At 39.6% G+C, this 25,228-nt stretch overlaps 1 protein-coding gene across 1 annotated transcript in view; it reads left to right on the top strand.

Annotated features, from left to right (window-relative positions):
* Positions 1-5,921: 5,921 nt before the first annotated feature.
* Positions 5,922-25,228, top strand: part of LOC121374542 (multiple epidermal growth factor-like domains protein 10) — a 43,177-nt gene continuing 23,870 nt past the window's right edge. The window contains exons 1-6 of the mRNA XM_041501646.1: positions 5,922-5,970; positions 6,965-7,117; positions 8,076-8,225; positions 14,932-15,081; positions 15,330-15,482; positions 17,103-17,255. Coding sequence (XP_041357580.1) covers positions 5,922-5,970; positions 6,965-7,117; positions 8,076-8,225; positions 14,932-15,081; positions 15,330-15,482; positions 17,103-17,255 — 808 coding nt within the window. The remainder of the gene's footprint in view (positions 5,971-6,964; positions 7,118-8,075; positions 8,226-14,931; positions 15,082-15,329; positions 15,483-17,102; positions 17,256-25,228) is intronic.

Here is a 25,228-nt window from a genome sequence, read left to right as displayed (position 1 = left end):
AACACATTTTATTTACGGTTATATAGCGTTAGACATATGGTTGAGGACCACACAGATATAGAGAGGAGAAACCCTCTGTCGCCCCTTCATGGGCTACTCTTTTCGATTATCAGCAAGGGTTCTTTTATATGCACCATCCCACAGACAGGGTAGTGCATACCACGGTCTTTGATATACCAGTCTTGGTGCACTGACTGGAACGAGAAATAGCCCAATGGGCCCACCGACGGGGATCGATCCCAGACCGACCACACATCGAGTGAGCACTTTATCACGGGGCTATGTCCCGCCCCGCCTAATAATAATAAACAAAGAAAGAAATGTTTTATTTAATGACGCACTCAACACATTTTATTTACGGTTATTTGGCGTCAGACATATGGTTAAGGACCACACAGATTTTGAGAGGAAACCCGCTGTCGCCACTACATGGGCTACTCTTTCCGATTAGCAGCAAGGGATCTTTTATTTGCGCTTCCCACAGGCAGGATAATACAAATCATGGCCTTTCTTGAACCAGTTATGGATCAATGGTCGGTGCAAGTGGTTTACACCTGCCCATTGAGCCTCTCGGGGTTTGGAGTCGATATTTGGATTAAAACCCCCATGCCTCGACTGGGGTCCGAACCCAGTACCTACCAGCCTGTAGACCGATGGCCTAACCACGACGCCTCCGAGGCCGGTAATAATAATAATAACTTGTTTGTCTCTGTTCACTTTGAAATATACATGCACTCCACCTTTCAATTATAGTGTTCTTAACTGCCATGCTGTGACAATGTCACCGACTGCCAGACAGCATTCTTCAGATTTTGCAAATGTTGAGAAATGCGTTCGGGATTTTTGTTGTTGTTTTGTTTTGTTTATTTGTTGTTGTTGTTGTTGTTTTTTTGGGGGGTGGGGGGGGGGGGGGGGGGGTCGTTAGGGGGATCTGTTGACAGAAACACATTTTTTATAATAATATTAAGATATAAAAACAAGTTTTAAGCAGGTTTAAAATCAATTATCTCTTGCTGCTTTATAAGTAGGTTTCCTTTCTCATGGTCTTTGTGATCCTTAATGACGTGTATGACGCTAGAGAGACATTCGGACGGCTATGGTCGCTCTACGTATTTAAACGGAATATTAGTGAAAGAGGGTGTTGTCGGGTTTCTTCCCGTAGTGTGTGTATTAGTAGTGTTGGCATCAAACATCAATACGGTTGTTGTTGTATTAGAGTGGGACTCGTTGCCTACCCGGTGCTAAGCAGCAATTCTATGTTTTCGCTATAGAGTTATCTCTGGCTGAAACATAGAACATAACCGTCCAAGTGTCCATCTAGCTCTCGAATAGCAGAGTATTAGGGCTAGTCTGACGCCAATATAACCATAATTAATATGTTGAGTTCGTCATTAAACAAAACACTTCTTCTCGGGGGAGGGGACGAGACTTAGATCAGTCGCCCGAGTGATCGACTGGTATGCGTCAGTCGCAACCAGTGTCCCACAATCAGTATAACAATGACCATGGTATGTACTATCTGTAGGAAAGTGCACATAGACACTGGCTGGAACGAGAAAAAAAAAACAATCAGCTGAATGCATACATTGAGGTGGTTTGATCCTGCGACGAAAGCACATGGAGCGAGCACTTAACCGACTGAGTTAAATGCCGCCCTCTTAACCATACGTGTGACGTCTAAAAAAACGTAAATAAATGAGTCGTGTGCTTAGTCCAATAAAACATTTCTTCTTCTTCTTTGAAGTGGGCAGGACGTAGCCCAGTGGTAAAGCGCTCGCTTGAAGCGTGGTCGTTTTGTGATCGATCCCCGTCGGTGGGTCCATTGGGCTATTTCTCGTTCCAGTGCATCACGACTGGTATATACAGGACATATACCACGGCCTTTAACCAGTTGTGGTTCACTGGTTGGAACGAGAAAAAAAAACAATCAGTTGAATGGATCCGCAAGCACATAGGACGAGCACTCAACCGACTGAGCTAAATCTCGCCCACCCCTGCTTAGATACACGGACTCACAGTGACCTTTCTCGAGCAGAACACTCAGGCTAAACCAAAGGTTCTGTCCGCGACAGGCATGTTTGAGCAATTTTCTGATGGAAGAATATCTAAATTTACCAACAACACACAAAGACGACCTCGGTGGCGCACTGAATGTATCCAGGGGCGACATGCTGGTAGGTATTGGGTTCAAATGCATTCGGTGACATGGGAATTATTTTGTATCCGGGTATCTGTTCCAACCCAGATCGAGTGCACCGTCTGGCTTAATAGGGAAGCGTAACCACGTGCACCGACCAGTGGTCCATAAGTGGTGTAACAAAGGTCATGGTCTGTGATACTCGTCTATGGGAAAATTCATATACAATTTTCTACTATTAAAAAATGTTTGTTTTTCTTTTGTTCGAACATTTTGTCACTTTTACATATTGTCTCAGAGAGGAAACCCGCTACATTGTTCCATTAGTAACAAGGATTTTTTATATGTACCATCCCAGAGACAGGATAGGACATACCACGGCCGTGGTGCACTCGCCGGAACGATAAATGGCGCAATGGGCCCGCCAACGAGCGCTTTATCACTGGACTACGTTCCGCCCTGTGAAAGAAAAGAAAGAAAAAAGAGATTACTATGTTGCGGTAGCGTGTTTTGTGTAACCTACTAGCAATATTGTTATCATCAATCTAGGCAACTGGATTGTGTTCCATGGAGAGCATTCTTGAATCTTAATTGGATATAAGCACGAATATAGCCAAGGTGAGGGTGTGATAATATATCTTTAATTGAGATTAATGTGAAAAATGCGTTTTCGCTACATTTTGTCATCTTTTTAGGGTATTTTACGGGAATGAAAAGATGTTAAAAAGATAGTGAATTTTGTGGGAAATTAGGCCAGATTCTTCACAGGTGTGAAAAATGCGTATTGTATTGTTCTTAACTGTCATACCGTGACAATGTCACCAACTGCCAATGAACAGAAAACCTGGTTTAGTTTCGAAAATATGTATAAATACCAATTTCCTATGTTTCATTTCTGGGTGACACATTAACGGATTTAGCTCAGTCGGTTGAAGCTTTGTCTCGTTACAGCTGGTTAAAGGCCGTGGTATGTGCTTTCCTGTCTGTGGAAGTGCATATAAATGATCCCTTGCTGCGTTAGCAAAAAATGTGTAGCGGGTTTCCTCTGATGACTACGAGTCAGAATTAGCAAATGTTTGGCATCCAATAGGCTACGTTAACAACGGATCCACTGAGGGGTCAGCGCGATCGATCGATCGATACTTGCGTGACCTTTCGATTAAAGGAAGAAAATGTTTTATTTAACGACGCACTCAACACTTTTTATTTACGGTTATATGGCGTCGGACATACGGTTAAGGACCACACATATATTAAGGGAGGAAACCCGCTGTCGCCACTTCATGGGCTATTCTTTTTCGATTAGCAGCAAGGGGTCTTTTATATGCACCATCCTATAAACAGGATAGCACATACCACGGCCTTTGATATACCAGTCGTGGTGCACTGGCTGGATCGAGAAATAGCCCAATGAACCACTGGCAGGGATCGATCTCAAACCAACCGCGAATCAAGCGAGCACTTTACCAATGGACTACGTCTCGCCTGACCTATCGATGACTGCGCTATCGACGGAACCATAGATGGCGCATTGCGATCAATCAATAACGCAAATAGGTAGATAACGCGTGACATTATGACACACACACGCACGCACGCACGCACGCACGCACCAAATATAATGATGTACTCAACGGGAGAACGCTCGGCTGATGTTTCGTGGGTAGGTCTCTGTGGATCGAACCGGCCTCGGTGGCGTTGTGGTTAGCCATCGGTCTACAGGCTAGTAGGTACTGGGTTCGGATCCCAGTCGAGGCATGGGATTTTTAATCCACTTACTGACTCCAAACCCTGAATGAATGCTCCGCATCCATAACTGGTTCAACATAGGCCATGGTTTGTGCTATCCTGCCTGTGGGAAGCGCAAATAAAAGATCCCTTGCTGCTAATCGGAAAGAGTAGCCCATGTAGTGGCGACAGCGGGTTTCCTCTCAAAATCTGTGTGGTCCTTAACCATATGTCTGACGCCATATAACTGTAAATAAAATGTGTTGAGTGCGTCGTTAAATAAAACATTTCTTTCTTTTCTGTGGATCGATGTCATCTCTCTTCCTAAACACTGTCGTTGCTGGTGAATCAAAGACTATACTGTCTATTGTCTTTCTTTGGAAACCAGAGGCTGGGTGTAGCCCAATGGTAAAGCGATCGCTTGATGCGCGGTCGGTCTAGAATCGATCCCCTTCGGTGGTCACATTGGGCTATCTCTCGTTTCAGCTAGCGCGCCGTGGTATGTGCTTTCCTGTCTGTGTGATGCTGCATATAAAAATATCTTGCTACTAATGGAAAAATGTGGCGCATTTTCTCTCTAATACTATTTATGAATATGACATCCAATAGCCAATTATTAAAAAAACCCAATGTGCTCTAGTGGTGACGTTAAACAAAACAAACTTTAACTTTTTATTTAGAAACCCATCATGTGCTGTTCCTCGTCGTGTTACAGGCGTGGTAACATTCTCCTGGGTTTACCCGATAGTGGCGAATACAGTACCTTTTTCGTTCCAGCCAGTGCACCACGACTTGTATATCAAAGCCGTGGTATGTACTACTCTGTCTGTGGGATGGTGCATAAAAAAGAACCCTTGCTGCTAATCGAAAAGAGTAGCCCATGAAGTGGCGACAGCGGGTTTCCTTTCTCTCTATCTGTGTGGTCCTTAATCATATGTCTGACGCCATATAACCGTAAATAAAATGAGTTGAGTGCGTTATTAAATAAAACATTTCTTTGTTTCTATAAGTATAAGTATCTGAGATAACGTGGGGGTGGGATTAAGCTCAGTCGGTCGAGTGCTCGCTTTAGGTGCTTGCGTCGAAGGATCGAACCACATCGATGAATCCATTCAACTGATTTGGTTTTTCTCTCGTTCCAAACAGTGCATCTCAACTGATCAAAGGCCGTGGTATGTGCGTTCCTGGCTGTGGGAAAGTGCATATAAAAGATCCCTTGCTACATTAGGAAAAATGTAGCGGGTTTCCTCTGATGACTCAGAATTACAAAACGTGTGATATCCAATAGTCGATGATTACTTAATCAATGTGCTCCCGTGGTGTCTTTGAACAAAAACAAACGTTAACTGTGTTTTTGTTGATAATTCGATGCGATATTGGTTTGTTTCCATGCACGCTAGTTATACTGAATTTTAATTAAACTTTTGAATTTCTATGCTGGTGTTGGTCATCACTGTAAGATTGACACCTGGTGCATTTTTCGTGCTGGAGTTCTCGTTAAACATTCATTCATTCATTCATTCAAACATTCATCCATCCATCCATCCATCCATCCATCCATTCGTCCGTTCGTTCGTTCGTTCGTTCGTTCATTTGTTAAATAAATATGATATTGTCTTTGCTTTTGTTTCGGTAGAAGTATCCTATCTGACATGGTGGCATCGGATTTCCCCTCTAGAACAAGACAAAGTTTTAAGACAGCAATACATTGGAACCAAATAGCAAACGTTTAAATGTGCTGATGTGTCATTAAACAGATTAATCTCACTTACCATCACACCCCAGAGACTAGTTCGAACAGAGTAATGTTTACCTTCCCTTAACATGTACATTTATAATGTAAGGTATGGGAGCAATTAATCACTACCCTAATTTTTTTCATAGCTAAGTCTGATTAAATAAAAATAGCTTTCGTTGTCTGGTACTTGCTCGTAAAATCTACATGCTAACATTGATGACATTACATCCTGTTTTAAGAAAACAATAGACTTCCTCTTTTTCCTATTTCTCGCATACAACATTAATCATGGCTCCGAACTGGTTGTATTTTATTACTATGGCATGGATCTTGTTTCTTTCATCAGGACAAACTTCTTCTAAAAGTGGTAAGTCATTAGCGTCTGTGATTTGATGGATAATTGTTTTGTCGATATAATAATACTAAATCAGCAAAATCAGAATTGTAGTTAGGACGATGGCAAATCCTAAGTGCTATTTGTGTAAAAGGCCCACTTCAGCTCAGGACCCCATCCCTGACCTTATTTTAAATGATGACCTAGTTGTTTTAGGAAGGTTATGGCTCTTATTGATATTGCTTTAACAATATCTATCATTGTATGTAGATATTAAAATATTACAGTACGAGATGTCCGGACCACCGAACTGGTTGTTAATATATGCCAAATAACTTTAACCTGAGTTTTACAAAATGCATAACTTTATTGTATATGAATTCCATAAAATAATATAGGATATTATTATTAAACAACAAAGTGTCGCTTGGGTCCTGTACAATTGCCAACAATTTCACGAGCATAAAAATTGTATTATTTTTGGTATCCCTAAAAACGTATATCGAAAATGTTGATTTTATAAGATATGTTTATCTATATTATTTTGGAATTGTTTTGTGTTGTTGTTAAACTGCTGTACGTTGCCATTGGTCCAACTCACCTCACCCCACAACGCATCTAATATACAGTTTATTCTCCATGAAAATGTAGATAAGTGTGAATAACCCATTAGAAAAAGAAATGTACTGTTTGTTGAGTTGTGGATTCAGTATTTGCAACTGAAGCCCCACCCCCCCCCCACCACCCCCACCCCACCCACCCCTTGTAGGGAAATTAAACGACAAAACTCCCCATTCATCTGTCCCCAAATGGTTAGAAGAAATCTGTTAATTCACAACAAAAATAACAATGATAATAAATCCGCCATGCTGGCCGCATTAAAAGATGCTCAATGCCGTAAGGTTCCTCTAACCGTAGCTGACGATAAAGTACTTGGGCCTTAACTGTATACACTACAAAATGCCAGCTAAATTAAAATGTGTCAGGCACGTCTTTGTTTTTTTGTTTGTTTTTTTGTTTTTTTTAGTAGCATGTCAGGAGGGTCACAATTACGGTAAAAAGTGTACGAAGCTCTGTACAGAACGCCACTGTGTGAACCAATCGGCATCTTGCAATGTACGGAATGGCAGATGTGCTGGAGGTTGTGAAGCTGGTTGGAAAGGCAAAGATTGCACAAAGAGTATGTACTATATCCTAGGTTAACATCATATAGTTATTCTCATAATAATAAGACAGTTATTAGAAATTATATCTACGTTATATTAACTTATTGCATACCTGAGACGTCACGCCGTTAATTATGATATGTGTATATTGTTCAAACATCTACGCCTGTGAACAATGCAATTGTAACTTTTTCTGCGCTCAGGTATACTATAAACAGTATGAAGGAAATGTTTCATTTAACGACGCACTCAACACATTTTGTTTACGCTTTATATGACGTGGGACATATGGTTATTGATAGAGGAAACCCGCTGTCTCCACTTCACGGGCTGTGGTACAACACTGGCTGAAAAAAAAAACCCCGCTATAATCATGAAATTAGCATGTAATTTAAGTGTTAAAACTGATACAATTAACAGTAATGTATCCATACGGAATACAACGAAGAATGCCGAATAGATTACTCGTTAGTACGCGCCTCACACTTAATGCCAGTCATCCACTGCTGAGAAATTACTATCCGAAGCTTCCATATTAGATCCGAGAGGATCCTGCCATTTTAGGTTATTAATGTTGTAAATATGTCTTAATATATTTTAACCTCGCCTCCAAAGTACAGTTTGTACTCCACGAAAATGTAGATAATTGTGAATGAATCCATGCAAAAACAAATGTAGTATTTGATGATTCGTGAAATCATACCTGAAACTGAAAAGCACCCAAACGTCTAAGGCCTTCCAACAACAAAATTATTAGAATGTATATGGCAATACACATCAAAATAAAGAATAGTAATACATCTAACCACCCAAGTCACATTAAAACAAACGACAAGAATCAAGAAGATGCTTAATGGCGTAAGGTCCCACTAACGATGACTGAAGTATGGATAATGTACTTGGGCCTTAATTGTATAATGCAATGCAAGCCAAAAATTAAAATGTGTCATGCACGTTTTTGTTTTGTTCTAGCATGTGAGGAGGGTAAAAACTACGGACCGAATTGCAGGAAACTCTGTACAAAACGCCACTGTATGAACCAATCGATATCTTGCGATGTACAGAATGGCAGTTGTATTGGAGGTTGCGAAGCTGGTTTTAAAGGGAAAGACTGCACAAAGAGTATGTACTATATCCTAGATTAACATCATATAGTTATAGTGTGTAATAGACAGTTATTTGAAATGATATCTACGTCATATTAAACTTATTCTATACCTGAGAAGTCTCACAATTTTATAATAAGTATAGATTATTTTTCAAGAAACTAAACCTGTGAAAAATGCAATTTTAACAGTGTCTGCGCACAGGTCAGTGATTCATTTTGACCCCCTAAACAAAATTTCTCAGATGGCCAACATATGTTTTTGGATTCAGCACCCCTAAATTAGGTTACAAAACTAGTGTTGATATAATCCTAAAGAAATGGTTGACGTCATCCTGTGAACACTATGGGAATAGGCCGCATTAAAGTATCGAATTTGTTTTGATACTTTCATATGACTTACTATTTGAGTTATGAATTAATCAGCGCTTCAGTAGTCATTATATTTAATGTTAATTACATAGTATAAAATGTACGTATTATTTTGCCATTACAAAATTCATGTTTATACATGTATAAAATACAATAATTTAAAACGTTTGTCAAAACTGAACTGAACGTTATTTACACCCAGGCCCTAGTCTACGGCATATATATATATATATATATATATATATATATATATATATATATATATATATATATACTTAACTCCAAAAGAAACGCGAATACGTAGATTGGAGGTTTTGAGTGCACTCATTGAAATACGTCCCAAAGTTCTTAAAATAATCGTTTCTATGAAAAACTTAAACAATTCGTAAAGATGAGATTTCATGTTATTGACATGTTAAAAATCGAGGTCGCATTGTCATTTGAAATGTCAAGGCCATGGCGCTTCTTCAATGGCGTCACATGCCACTCAAACATGTCCACTAATAGCGGGTGTGTCCGCCATTGCTGGCCATGACCGCCGCACACCTCCTACCCATATGGAGAGGAAGAGGTTCCTGATGAAGGCCCTGGGCACGTTGTTGTAGGTGTCCACGACGGCCTGGCGGAGCTGCTGCTGTGTCACCACGGGAGCAGGGCGTTGGTTCATCATGCGCTGAACCTCGTCCCACAAGTGCTCGATGGGGTTCAGATCCGGGCTTAAAGCTGGCCAGTCCATTGTGATGATGTTGTGCTGTGCCAGGAATGCCTGGGTGGCCCGTGCCGTGTGTGGCCTGGCGTTGTCGTGCTGGTAAACCATCTGACGGTGACCCGCGAAAAAAGGCACCACCACAGGCGTGAGCACTTCGTCGATGTAGCGCTGTGCTGTGACGCCCCTGCCGCGTCCTCGGCCGTTGTTGTCGAAGATGACAGGTTGTACACGACGTCCCCAGGATATGGCACCCCACAGCATGACGGAAGGCCCTCCCCAACGGTCCCCCTCTCCATAACACACGCATCTGTGAAGCGCTCACCTCGACGCCTCCACACACTCATACGACCGTCGGCCCTATCTAAGCAGTAGCGGCTTTCGTCGGAGAAGACGATGTTCTGCCACTGTCGGTTCCGCCACTGTCGATGCAGAACAGCCCAGTTGTGTCGTGCAAGGCGGTGTCGCTGTGTGAGACGTTGTCCAATGTACGGTCGACGACAGTTCAGATGGATGGCGATCAGACGACGTCGTACCGTGGTGTAGGAAACGGGGCGGTTGTGGGTTCCCACTGTCTGCCGGGCTGTTGTGGTGGCTGGTACGAACCGATCACGCATGTGAGTTCGGACGATGTAACGGTCCTGGCGCTGTGACGTCACTCTGGGACGGCCGCTACGTGGACGGTCGACGACGTTGTTGTTCTGTAGAAATCGGTCTATGAGACGGTAGATTGTCGAGACATGGACACCGAAAGCACGTGCAACCTGCCTGGCATCCATTTCGGCCTCCAAATTCCCCAAAGCTCTATGTCTGGAATCAGCGTTAAGTCGTGGCATCGTTGTATCGCTACTCGTAAAATGAGTTTGACATTGCTGTCTGGCGTTTCTTTTATACCCAGGCCTGGTAGTGTTTCACGTGCAATTCGCATCTTTCATGATCCACCCGTTTTGCATTCCAGATCGATTTTGGTCGTCAATTTCAGCACGTGCGTGACGTCACACTGTACTCGTTTTTTTCATGCGTTATGTGGAATTGGATACGCTGACAAGATGGCTATTGGTCAACTTAATCGATTTGTACATAGTTTATTCAAATGTGGGTTTTTTAATATTTTAAAATTTTCGCGTTTCTTTTGGAGTTAAGTATATATATATATATATATATATATATATATATATATATATATATACAGCAGTCAATATAATTGTAACAAGATGGTGGGTGTACATAAATACAATAAATACATACTAATACATACAAAAAATACACAGAGGATTTGAAAGTATTCATAATTTGATTACAAAATATAGAAAGTTTTCTAAGGACACCAGCTTTCTTAGAGTTGAATAATTTATAAAATGTATATATATTTGGTTTAGACTGACAGAAAGATGGTAGGTAACGCTTTCTTTTTTAATTCTTGAAAAATAAACATGTAAATATATAATGAAGCTCATCTCCGATATCGTAATTATTACACAATGGACATATTCTATTTTGTAGTGGTACATTTTTCCATCTACTCGTTTCATTTGGAAGATTATGGTTTGATAATCTGAAGCGTAATAGTGGACACCAATGTTTTCTCTCTATAACTGTGATGTATGTCTCAAATTCAACAGTTGTTTGAAATAATTTATAATTTGAAGCTTTGGATGAGTTATCAATACAAGTATACCATGATTGTAAGTACTGATCAGTAAGCTTTGTATTAATATAAGTTTTCAACATGGAAGCACTAGTAATAGCACTGCATTGTGGGCCCACGGTCTAAAAAAACCCACCTTTTTGTAATCTTTCTTGTTCCCACTAAAGATTAAGACCTCTGCCTTGTTACAATTTACTGTTAGTTTTCATTTCGTGCAATACGAATCAAATACATTCAGAGAGTTTTGCGTATCTTGGTAATTATCTGCAAGGAGTACACTGTCATCAGTATAGAGTAAAACAAAAAGAACAATTGACATATGGATTAAAGAATCATTGAATAATTCGGCTATGCCTATGCCATGGCAGTCATTCATTTTAAATGTATCTTCAATATCATTAAGGAACACGGAAAATAACAAAGGGGATCAATTTTCACTTTGTCTTACACCAACACAGTAGGGAAAATAATCTGTCATAGAATTATGTGCGCTGACGCAGGATTTTATATTCTGATACATATTATAAATTACTTGAAAACATTTACCATTTATACCATTTTAAAGTAATGTATCCCAAAGTCCAATTTTCCAAACTGAATCAAAAGCTTTGTCAAAGTCTATAAAATATACAAACACAACGTGGTCGAGCCTATCATTGATCATTCACATTTCAGACGCAGAAAGAACATTTTGAAAAAGGTGTGGCTTGGGTGCATAATTTAAGATTAAAAAAAAGGTATGCAAAATGTTTACACTAAATACATTGAAAAGAGTATGCATTGTTAGAGACTGGGGTTCTTCCTCCATGTACCCCTCGGAATCCACCCGTGAGTTCAATAATCGTTAGTTTATGGCCTACCCGAGTTTCAGTAGCCTCACTAATATCTGCATTCCCACCCGCCAGAGATATGGCAACTCCTCGTTTATAATTATCACTGCCTAAAACTTGAGCAGCCCAACTTGGATTTCGGGGTCAAACTGGTGTCCATCTGGTATGCAGAACTGCCACCCATCCGATCCTTGTTTTTAATTTAACGACGCACTCAACACATTTTATTTACGTTTATATGACGTCTGACATATGGTTAAAGACCACACAGATATTGAGAGAGGATGCCTTTCAAAACTCGATTGTCGTGTATCACCTACATGACTTCTAGAACAATATACCCCCTTTCTTATCTGCCACCGGAGCAACTTTGTCAAGGCCCTTACAATTACATTTTATCCCGTGGGTTGAACTTGTCTTATTTAGATCTCACAAAGGTGATTGATTCTTTTTGTTGCCCATTTAATTACAGAAACAAAACATTAGTATTGTAAACTATCGTTTGTTTATTCTAAAACGATTCATAAACACTTCGCCTACAAATTAATTTAATCATTAAGTAACGCCATATAAATGTAACAACTTAACATTAAATATAAATTATAAATATAAATTTCTTTAAATCTTTTTAAAACAATAATACAATGTGAAATGGCAACTTGAGGAAGCTAATTCAACAAAACTCTGGAAACAAAATTAGCCATGACGTCAATCGTCGCAAAACAGGAGTTATAACGTCAGGCGTATTTTGATACCATCGGCCCGGAGGGGGGGGGGGGGGGGGGGGGGGGGGGGACATATTTATTTAGTACCGTGCAATATCTGGTTAATTCAGTTCCGTAGGCAAAAATTCGAATCTACCATCACCCGATTCGTCGACATCTCTCAAACTCTTACATGTACCTGGCGACCGTCCATACGGGTCGTGCTCCTCCGTTTGTCTGGTCAACCCGCTGTAACGTATCAATACCGAAAGTCCATGTCCCCACATAAGATGTTCCGACAGGAACATTCTATTAACCTGCGACGCAACGTATACCAACTAGCTCAACTCCAAACACGCACATAATGCAACATTGGCATATTACCGGCTTCGGTGGTGTCGTGGTTAAGCCAGCGGACGTAAGGTTGATAGGTACAGGGTTCACAACCCGGTACCTGCTCCCACCCAGAGCGAGTTTTACCGATTCAGTGGGTAGGTGTAGGACCACTACAGTAACACCCTCTTCTCTCTCACTAACCGCTAACAACTAACACGCTGTCCTGGACAGACATCCCAGATAGCTGAGATGTGTGTCCAGCACAGCGTGCTTGAACCTTAATTTAATATAAGCACAAAACTAGTTGAAATGAAATTGGTATATTCCCACTGGAGTAGCACATTCATATACTGGCATTGTGGACACGACAGACCGCAACCACATCATATAACCCTTGAGTGAACTGGAGTGTGGCCTACAAAGTCACAGACTTGTCTGACAGGTCTCGGAATGCCTGTTGGCTATGGCAACCTCCCAGTCTGACCAATTGCGAATGCTTGTATTTGCCAACATGCAGATAATTCCATTTGGGCCCTAGTTTCCCCATTTATTACATGGGGCAGATGATGCAGTTCTTTTATGGCCATGCAATACTTGTTGGCTTTATCTTGTGGAAACTGGACCCCACAAAGGTGACAGGAAGAACTGTGGTTCTTCATTGCACCGTTGTGGGATCCAGTTTGTACATTAGGCCATATACTAAACTAAACGACAAAAGCGTTATCGTGATCAAAACGTAATCACGATGGGAAGTTACCATCCAAGTTTTGATTAAGACTTCCTCTAGCTGGGGACCCCTAACTCGGTGTACCCACTCTGGGTGATGATCGAGGCTTCACTAGCCGGAGTCGCCAAAGGAAGTAGGTATCCCCTAGTGGCAGCATGAGCCGTGCCCCCTCACACATAGCCTGGAACCTCTAGCATCATACACAAAAATGTGGGGTCAAATGTGGTTACGATCTGGGATGATCTCCTTCCTTCCAGATTGGTATTCTCTAACCTGGGGCACTGGCATACTCTGGTTGTCATTGAATCTCAAGTATCGTCCTTCTGGGTCATTTTGCTGTCCAACCTACTATATCGTAGGGGGTTTTCAAGCGACATGCCGGGAACGATATCAACAACACACACACACACACACACACTCTCTCTCTCTCTCTCTCTCTCTCTCTCTCTCTCTCTCTCTCTCTCTCTCTCTCTCTCTCTCTCTCTCTCTCTCTCTCTCTCTCTCGCACAAACATGGCGGCCGGATCACAAAATCTAATAGAGACTAAAGCGGGCTGATCCAGGATATTGGAAAGGGAGGCCATCCAATTCTAAATAGGTCAATTGAGTTTGCGATCTGCAGGGTGGAATATATTTAAAATATTTAAATAAAAATGCTCAGACACGTTTTCAGGGTAATTTACTGTTGTGTATTGTGGATGATGAATTAAACAAATAAATAATTAAAACGTCGTCATTGCAAAGGACACTTCGAGTGTTCGGGGGAGAGATTGTAGGAGGTTTGGGGAATGCCCCCGGACAATACAGTGGTATATATTGTGGACGATGAATTTAATTAAATTATTAATAATCAAAAAACGTCATTACAATCGGGCGGAAGAAGGATTATGGGACCAATGTGACCCCCATCTGGATTCGTCAAGTAGTTTTTATTGTTAATACCAAACTTTAGGTTTTGACTAACCAGTATCTACAGAATAATCAAGGAAATACTATTTTTTCTTCGCTAATTCTTGTAACCATATTGCTAACAGTAGCATTCCAAATTATATACATTTTATCACAAGTATTGAGGAATATAAGATAATGTATACACACGAGGTACAAAGGAACCATATGATTCAGTTACTAACATATTTCCTTGTAAACGCATGCTATTAGATAAACCGCATATCGTAGTCCATTGTCTATTATATATGAGTGTTTGGAATTAGACATAATACAATTGTGCAAATGATTCTAATTTCGTACTATATTATAACGAGCCATTTCAGGAAAAAATACGCAAACCACTAAATCAGTTTGCAGAATAACGACAACGAAAAAGAAAAATCAGGAGTTTGCAGTCTGAACATTCCTGAAAAATAAAGCTTACCGGTATCATGCTTTTTGATTTGACAGAATGTGAGTATAATGTCACGTACGGAACTAACTGTAACAAGTCATGTACGGAACGCAACTGTCTGTCTTCATCTGCATGTCCCAGAAAGACGGGACGGTGTAAAGCTAAAGAGTGTCAACCTGGATGGAACGGAACCGACTGTACGCAAGGTATACAACTAAATCGATGTTTGGTATCATTTATATATTTCTATTATACAACAGGTGTTTATTTACCCTATTTATAAGACGATATTTTGAGCGAGAAGTAGCTTTAACTTTCTATGAATTGGTTCTCCGAATTAGTACAATTTTACTTGACAAATTGCATTACTATCATCAACCTAAGTTCAATAAGCAAAAACCCTTTAGATAATTAAAATTATCATCAAACATTTTTTTTTTTTTTTTGAAAACAGCATGTCTACAGAACGTCACATACGGGTTTAACTGTAACAAGCTGTGTGAGAAACGTCATTGTGCTAACCACATGACAACCTGTGATATAGAGACAGGAGAATGTGGTACAGGTGGATGCAAACCAGGTTGGAAGGGAGACGACTGCACACAAGGTATCGTATACTATCCATGCATTTTATTATATGTCATCGGATGTTAAATTTCCATAATGTTGCTACCGTGTATGCTGTCTTTTCCTTTTGACTGGCTATTCATTAAAACAAATTGAAAATGGAGGGTACTATAGGTTTTATCTCCGTCCATCTGCCCATCTGTCTGTCTATCTGTCTATGTCTGTTTGTCTCTCTGTCCGTCTATCCGTCTGTCCCACATATTTTTTCCGGATGTTTTTTTTTTCGGAAGGCTTTCAAATACTGAGGTGAAATGTTGTGTATAGGTTTATCACGTACTGTTGCAGATCATGTTTGAATGTCATGGCGATTTATCCATTTTTAACGGAAATGTTTTATTGAACGACACACTAAACACATTGTATTTACGGCTATATGGCGTCGTACTTATGATTAAGGACCACACAGTTATTAAGGGAGGAAACCCGCTGTCGCCACTTCATGGGCTACTCTTTTCGATTAGCAGCAAGGGATCGTTTATGTGCACCATCCCATAGACAGAATAGCACATACCGCGGCATTTGATGTACCAGTCGTGGTGCACTGGCTGGAGCGAGAAATAGCCCAATGGGCCCACTGACGGGGATCGATCCCAAACCGACCGCGCATCAAGCTAGCGTTTTGCCACTGTGCTACGTCTCTCCCCCCACCCCCCACCCCCAGTTTTAACGGAGTTATGGCCGTTGAACTTAGGAAATAAGAAAATGTGCTTTCCAGAAGACCTTTAGATATTGAGCTGACGTTTTGTGTACTGGTTTATCACATACTCTTGCAGTTTAAGTTTGATGTTCATGACGAGTTACCCATTGTGTGTGGTGTTATGACCCTTGAATTTAGGAGATATATGAATATTTGTTTTCAGGACTTTTATTCAGAAGACCTTTAGATATTGACCTGACATTGTGTTTATGTGTTTATCACGTACTGTTACAGATCGACGTTGACTTTCATGGCGATTTACCTATTTTTAACGGAGATATAGCTCTTGAATGTACGAAATGAGAAACATTTGTGTTTAAGACTTTTCATTCAGAAGGCCTTTAGATATTGAGCTGACGTTTTGTGTACTGGTTTATTACGTACTCTTACAGATCACGTTTGACGTTCATGGCGATTTACCCATTTTTTTATGGAGTTATGGCCCTTGAAAATAGGATATGTCAACATTTGTTGTCTGGATTTTTGCAATGCCTGGAAATATCAAGATGAAATTTTGTATATAGCGTTATCATTTGTATATAGCTTTACAGATCAAGTTGAAGTTTCATGATAGTTTACCCACTTCTCAGAGTTATGGCCCTTAAATTTAGGAGATACGAAAAATGGTTGGGCCAAGTAGGGGACATGTATTGCTTTAGCAGTTCTCTCAAAATGCATTTTTTTTTACCCACATTGATACACCAATATAACCTTTTAAACGTGTATATTTAAAAGACGATAATTTGAGTGAGAAGTCGCTTTAACTTTCTATCAATTAGCTGCCTGAAATAGTACAATTTCGCTTGTCAAATTGAATTACTATCATCACCTACGTTCAATAATGAAAGTGCATTTTGATTGTAAAATTATCAACGACCATTTTTCTTTTTCTTTTGAAATCAGCATGTCTGCAGAACGTTACATACGGGTCTAACTGTAACAAGCTATGTGAGAAACGTCAATGTACTAATCACTTGGCGGCCTGCGATATAGAGGCAGGAGAATGTGGTACAGGTGGATGTGAACCAGGCTGGGACGGAGATGACTGTACAGAAGGTATGCATTTTTAAAAATATATCATCGTGTGTTAACTTTCCTTAATGATACTACCTTGAAAAAAAAAAAAGAACAGTGTTTTATTATGACTAGCATAATCCATTAACACATTACAGCGCTCGCCTGATGCGCGATCGATCTAGGATCGATTCCCGTTGGTGGGCCCATTGGGCTATATCTCGTTCTAGCCAGTGCACAACAACTTGTGCAACAACGGCCGCGGCATGTACTATCCTGTCTGTGGGATGGTTCATATACAAGATCCCTAGCTGCTAATCGAAAAGGTGTAGTCCATGAAGCCTCTCGCAATATCTGTGTGACCATAAGTCCGACGACATATAACCGTAAATAAAATGTACTTCGTTCCTCCCATTAAAACAATTGAAAGTTATCGTTAATCACGAATTGATCAACAATTTTGTCAATCACAAACCATTCTGATGAAAACAGTGAGTTATCTTTCTTTAAAGGGACATACCCTAGTTTCGACCCATGAAAATTAACTTTTAGTTTAGTTAATCTACGTGATTAATAACGTTACAACTGAGTGAAACATGATCCTGTGACTTTGAAATGGTGAAATACCCTCTGAAAACGGACCAAAAGTCGACTCCTTAACTATTACTTCTCAGACGCACGTGCGTTCTTACAAATATGAGAAATGCATTTTTTGATATTAAAAACACCAGGATGACCAAAGACACTTCGAATGTACGGAAACTGATAATCTAAAGCATAAAATCTAAGTAGAGTATGATTTCAGTTATCAAAAACGGTTATAATACTAAAAACATATACCTCGGTGTTTAAAAACTAGGGTATGTCCCTTTAAGCTAAGCGGAATTAACTGATTTTGATTGATTGAAACATACTATTTTGTTTGCTTTTAAAAACCAAATGGATTAGGCATATGTTTTACAACTCACTAGGTCTTCTCCATAATACATAAGCATCACGAAAGTGATATATTTGTGTTATTTAAATACGAACAGAAATGTATATTACTAAACGAGAATAAACGAAGGAAGAACGAAAGAATGAAAGAACGCAAAAAGAGAAGCAGTAATTTAAGTTCGCTATTTTTTTATAATCAGACAGTAGGTTTGCTATAATCAAAACATCGCAATAATTGGATTACGAAGAGGTTATTAAAAAAGGACCATACATGATTTACTAATTAACAAAAGTTTTAACTAACGGGTTAAAGACACTCCATCAAAATTAAGTATTTTGATGTATGATGTTAGTTTAATAAACCAGGTTTTACATTAATCGTACAATTAGCATTAATATAAAAACAAACCAAATGCAGAAACATAAACCAGTATTTAAAACAAAACAAAAATACTATAAAAACAACACCACACAATTCAAATAATTTCGCTGACAGACGAAAACACGAAAATAGTTATACATTTAGAGATTATTATACGAGCTTGTGTGTCGTACTGATTTTACGAAACGAGTGTCAGGAGTTTTGTATTGCCCGAGCGAGAGCGAGGGTAATACATAAATCCTAACACGAGTTTTGGAAAATAAGTACGACACACACGCGAGTATAATAATTTCTTTATTATCCATATTATTATTGTTATTTTTTATGAATAACAAGGACCGTCTCAAAATGTTTCAACCACAACTAGAAGGAAACGTCGAAATGACGTCATATTCCATATGCAAACTCTGAGCTAGGACTGGAGAAAACAACGTCATGTTATGACGTCGCTTCCCATAATTACGTCATCACACTTGTTATTACACGTGTGCTTCGTATGATTATTATTAACTCGGTTATGTTTAACCATGTGGATAATAATATAAATTCGTTTTATTTTGCACTGGAAAAACAATATGTCAGGTTTGGTCCTGTAGCGTCAGAATTTCGGCGAGATGTAAAGTTGCATTCTGCCATATTAGTGAAAACTGAGGTCGGGATTTAGCTCCTTCTGTAGATCGGTCTCCTGAGACGCTTAGATCGTAGGACGGCACCTCGACGGGCCCATTTTGTTTATACCCGTCCCAACCAGTACCCCAAGACTGGTATATTAAGGGTTATGTCTTGTCTGAGAGAAAGTGCATATGCCTTGCTGCTAAATGGAAATGTGTCAAGACTATGTGTCAGCATTACCATCATCCAGTAACCTATGATTAATAACCCGATGTGCTCTAGTGTTGTTTTTGAATAAAACAAAATGTAACTTTAGTGGAAATTGGTAAATACCGAATTGTATACGTTATTTCAAACAATGTTTTCCAAATATTTGAATAGTTGAAATGCTTTTCAGCTTTGTGTTAATCCTAGAAATCTAGCAACGGCATTAATGTCAGAGAAATAATATAGAGCTGCGCATTGGTGTTTGTGCATTACAAAGAACTGGCCCCATCCAAAAACAAATAATACTTTACGAATTAGGGAGACAACTCTTCAAAAGAATTTCGGGGCGGAACGTAGCGATGTGGTAAAACACTCGCATCATGCTAAGTCGGTCTGGGATAGATTCCCGTCGGTTCACTCCTTGAGCTATATTTCGCTCCAATTAGTGTTCCGCAACAGGCGTAACAAGGGCCGTGTTATGCACCCATCATGTCTGGGGGATGCTGCATACAAGATGTATCATGCTGTTATCCGGATGTCCCACCCCTACCGTTTGAAGTTGTTGGATTTTTTTTAGAATTAATAATACTATATTTACTACCCACAATAACGATGGCTTAAACCAGAATGCAACACTGTCTGAATCCAGCGAAAACAACTATTGCAAACATTCTGATCACATAAACCTCTAACGGTGTTGCGCTTCCTAAAATTGGCGCTGTAATGAGGGTCCCCAAAGAAAGAAATGTTTTATTTAACGACGCACTCAACACATTTGACGCGCTTTCCATGGGCTACCCTTTTTGATATGCAATCAATTAATTCATCAGAACTTACTTAAAAATAGAAAATATATTGTAGTCACTACATAGATTAACGCAATTAAGAATTGCAATATGTTGAGGTATATATTATTGAAGATGCTTTGCTTATTTCGTATATCACTGAACATGTATGGAAATTTTATTGAAACTACAATTCTCACAGTAACCGATACATTTCCGTACACTACGGTGCAACATATGTATTACCGTATCCCCTAAGACTTGAAAATACACTTAACGGTTTACTTTCAGTTGGTTAAAATGCCATTTGGTCGAACAATAAAATAAATTGTAGAAATGGACGAGTGAATCTCAAATCATCTGTTACCCCCATTTGGGCCTGTCTACGTTTCATTAACAGAATAACAAGAAATATATAACAATAACATTTTATAAAACTATTAGAAAATAGCACATTTTAATAAACATTTTAGTAAATAGTACTTGAGGAATAGTTTGAAAGTTTGAATGTCATTGTGTGATTAGTGTCAATGCTATCCGAGTATAATAATAATAATATCAGTTAATACAGTACCGGAATACACCCTGCATAACATTATTAATCAGTCAAAAGACAGTTTAAACAAATGCAAAACAAATTAGAGAAATCTAATTTAATATATTAATTACTATAATTGAACACTTTACCTATTTTACTATTATTACTAATAAATCCATACGAATAGAAGATTCGTCGTGTAATTTTAAACAAAACTGTTTATTAAGCACCTAAACATCCTAAGTAAAGATTGCACCCGAATTATTGTCACAGGTAATGCTATGGTGTTATCTTTTAGACCAATTGCAATCAAGACGTAGACGTCATGGAACGACACCCACATAATTTACTAACAGACCCTTAAAACCCGAACGCATTTGTCACACATGTGTGAAGAATGCGTTTTGTAAAAAATGAGGTACAACAGAGAAAATGTTTAAAGGTAGGGTCAACTCAAACAAGAGCCTTATACGCTGGAAAGATGCATACCCGGACCACCAACACATTAACAAATGAAAAACGCTTAATTTTAGAGTTAATAAAAAAAAAACCATGATTATTCCTGCTAACTGGGGACAGCCATTTTGTTTCGTTTTTGTGATGTCCACTGGTATAGCTTGGGGCGAAGTGACGTTAGCTCCGTCCATCTCCTCTATGCACGGTGTAAACAAACGCTTTAATTTACAACAAGGCGCTTCGCTTTCATCAACCTGACTTGTGAAACAACATAAATGACTTGATAGTATAATAAACTATTTAACTAAATAATATATTTCAATTTGCATCAATAGAACGAAATGGCGTTATAGTATTTTTATTTTTTTTAAAATCCAAAGAAAAAATGCATATTATTAGGCCTATTGGTAGGGTACGTTCGGGCAAAAACGACCACTCACGATACCCATGTGATACTTTTCTTCTTATTGAGACGACGTAATTGGTCAGTTTTGTGATTTTAGATGGGAAAGTCTACTTAATCAAGGGTTTTATAGAATTATGGACGGCTGATAATGTCCATTACGATTTGAGGTGTATCCGTGCGGTTATCACACAATACCCTGTGGTCTTAATAAAAGAGAAGCGTTTTTTAGTGTGTCTAGACACAGTGTCTGGGGACCGTTTAAATATACATCTGCCAATCAGGAACCACAAGTACAAGCCACGGAAAGAAAATACCAATTAACTAAGAAAACACCCCGATTATTATTTCAGTACATGGGTTAATTTATGTACAAAACATAATACAGTTATTTTAACTCTTTGACAATGGTGGTTTATTTTGTATTGAAAAATAATATATAATTGTTGCTGGCTTACTGAGATGGCTATTATTACAGAACATTGCGATGCATCCGCCAAAAATCAGGTATGTTTTATTTCTTCAGTTCCAAGACTAATTCCTGACGTCACACGTTAGGTATTACGTAACCACCAGCTCGCCAGAGGGCGTATTCACTGGGATGGTACAAAATGGCTGCGCCCGTTATATATACTGACACAATGAAAATGCAAAAAGAACTTTTCATTGCAAATAACGACAAACTATTAATGAATTGATGGATAATGTAATATGACATTAATCACTGGTATTCATGAGATACATTCACATGGAAACATGGCCAGTTATCATCAGTAATCGAGTTGCATTCGTAATCGAAAAGTTCACCCCCCCCCCCCCCCCCCCCCCCCCCCCCCCCCCCCCCCCCCCCCCCCCCCCACACACACATATCAAGGTCAGTATCTGATGTGTCCACCACTGGCCCGTGAGCATGCGTGAAGACGACAGGGAAAGGATTGGCACAAACATCTCAAATAAGCCACAGGAATGTTCATCCACTCCTGCTGCACCACCTGTGCAAGCTCAATGACGTTACGCGGTGGTGGCTGGCGGTGACGTACACGACGTCTTAACTCATCCCACATGTGTTCAATTGGGTTCAAATCCGGTGAAACGGTGGGCCAGTTCATAACGGTGATACCGACTTGTTGCAGGAACGCCTGGGTAATTATTGCAGTAAGTGGACGGGCATTGTCTTGTTGAAACAGAAGGGGACCTCCTGGTCTTCAGTGACGGCGCAAAAGTGGCTGGAGAACTGGTCTTAGCGTAACGTCAACATAACGCTGGGTTGTAAGGGCATCGTGAACAATGATGAGATCACTCCTGAAATCACAGTTGATTGCCCCCCCCCCCCCCCCCCCATACCATCAGACAACCGCCGCCGAACCGATCACGTTCCCTCACATCCGTCAGCGTACCGTTCATGGAGTCTCCTGTAAACACGTGCTCTTCCATCGGCAAAGGAGACAGAGCAACGGGACTCATCTGAGAAAACAATGCTCCGGTAAAAGGCTGGGTAGATGATTACCATTCTGGAGAGCAAACTGTAGTCTCGCAGCACGATGTCGCGGTGTCATTATGTTACCGTTGTACGGGCGTCTGCATCTGAGTCCAGCCGTTCTGAGTCGACGGATGACCGTCATCGGATGGATATGCATTCCATGACGTCCTATCGTGTTGCTTGCTGACATCGTCGCAGTTCTGAACCGGTCACGGAGGTGGTGTCATCGAATCTGCCGATCTTGGCGTGGGGTCGTAACGGGACGTCGACCAGGTCAAGGTCGATCACGGACACTCCCGGTATGTTGATGACGTTCAACAAGTCGTCTAATAGTTGATCGATCGACTCTGAAGTTCCTAGCAACTTGGCTTTGCGAAGTCCCCCTTGAAGCATGTGTCCACATACTGGCATTTCACGTGCATTGAATGCAGCATGATTGAGCATGTAGTGAACGTATTTCACACCATTTTGTGTATTTCTGCTATTGTATGTGTAACGAGAACAAAACCAGGATTAAAACCTAGGCAAATGTACCAATCAATGGCTTCCTCTCATAAATTGTTATATTAAGTCCAATAAATATATTTTTCATTAATCACAACAAAATATTGAAAAATATCTGTTTTGCGTTTTCATTGTGTGCCAGTATATAACAGCCGTCACATTTAACCGTTTTATTAATTAACTATACGATTATACTTGTTGATATTAAGCAATAATGTGCATTATATATCGTTGAATATGCATACCAGGCAAAATGCCTTAAATAATGTTTTCAGGGAAATTTACTGTTGTGTATTGTGGATGATTAATTAAAAAAAAAAAAAAAAACCATTAAAAAGTCGTCATTGCAAAAGACACTTCAAGTGTTCGGAGGTGACATTGTAGGGAGTTTGCGAAATGTCCCTGGACAATACAGTGGTGTGTATAGAGAATAATACACGCTCGTTAGATACATCTTAAAACAACTCGTTGTGAGATAAATGGTATCTAACGGACACAAATATATTATTATATTTTTATATATCCTCAAAAACCAGATTTTAAACTAATTTCAACATGTTTTTCAAATAAACGTTATTTACAGCCGTTGCACTTGTAGCTGACTTACGCGTCACAGACACATGACTGTCAGATTAACTATACGTCACAATGTAATCTTATTTCCATCGCGCTGTTGTTGTTTTTATTGGACTTACGGCATTGGTGACCTGGGCCCCGTTCCACGAAGCGATCTTAGCCCTAATATCACCGTAACTGCATACCTAACATATACACTTAAGACAATCTTAGCGCTAAGATCGCTTTGTGGAACGGGGCCCTGGGAATCACCTAGGAGCAGCCAGTCGTATGTCTTGAAATTGTTAACACACGTATATTTGTTAACAAGTAAGTGTAATCATAAATAGCACATGGTGTTCTCACCAACGGGTGTGTAACAAACTGTGGATAATGAATTTAATTGTATTGTTAATAATAATAATAATAATAATAATAAGAAGAAGAAGAAGAAGAAGAAGAAGAAGAAGAAGAAGAAGAAAAACGGCATTACAATCGGGCGGAAGAAGGATCATGAGACCCCCATCTGGATTCGACGAGCAGTTGTCATCGTTGATACCAAATTTTAGGTGTTGACTCATACTAGTCGGTATCTAGAGAATAATCAACGAAATGCACTTCTTCTTCGCTAATTCATGTAACTATGTAACATTCCAGATTATATACATTGTGTGATAATTATTGAGGAACATCTATTTCTCGTGCCAGCCAGTGTACCACAATTGGTAGATTAAAGGCCGCGGTATGTGCTATTCTGTCTGTTGTATTGTGCATGCAAACAATGCCTTGCTCCTAATGCGAATTTGTAGCGGGTTTTCTCTCCAAAGAGTATGTGTCACAATTACCAAATAATTGACATCCAATAATAATTAATAATTCAGTGCGCTCTAGCGGTGTCGAAAGAATGCCATGACTGGCATGTAAAATACTATGGTAGGTGGAAAGTCTGTGGAAAGTGCATATACAATATAAAGGATTTCTTCATGTTAAAAAAAAAAAAAATCCAGTGTGTAACATCCAGTAGCTGATGGTTAATAAATCAATGTTCTTTAATGGTGTCGGAAAATCAAAACAAACTTTAACTTTAACAACTATTTTTTTTTTTTTTTTTTTTTTTTTTAAATCGTATTGCATTTGGACACATGCCTATTGATATA

Source organism: Gigantopelta aegis, chromosome 6 (genome assembly GCF_016097555.1).
Source record: "Gigantopelta aegis isolate Gae_Host chromosome 6, Gae_host_genome, whole genome shotgun sequence".
In the NCBI taxonomy this organism is placed as follows: domain Eukaryota; kingdom Metazoa; phylum Mollusca; class Gastropoda; order Neomphalida; family Peltospiridae; genus Gigantopelta; species Gigantopelta aegis.
Note: the sequence above shows the minus strand (reverse complement) of the source record. Positions and strands in the feature narration are given on the sequence as shown.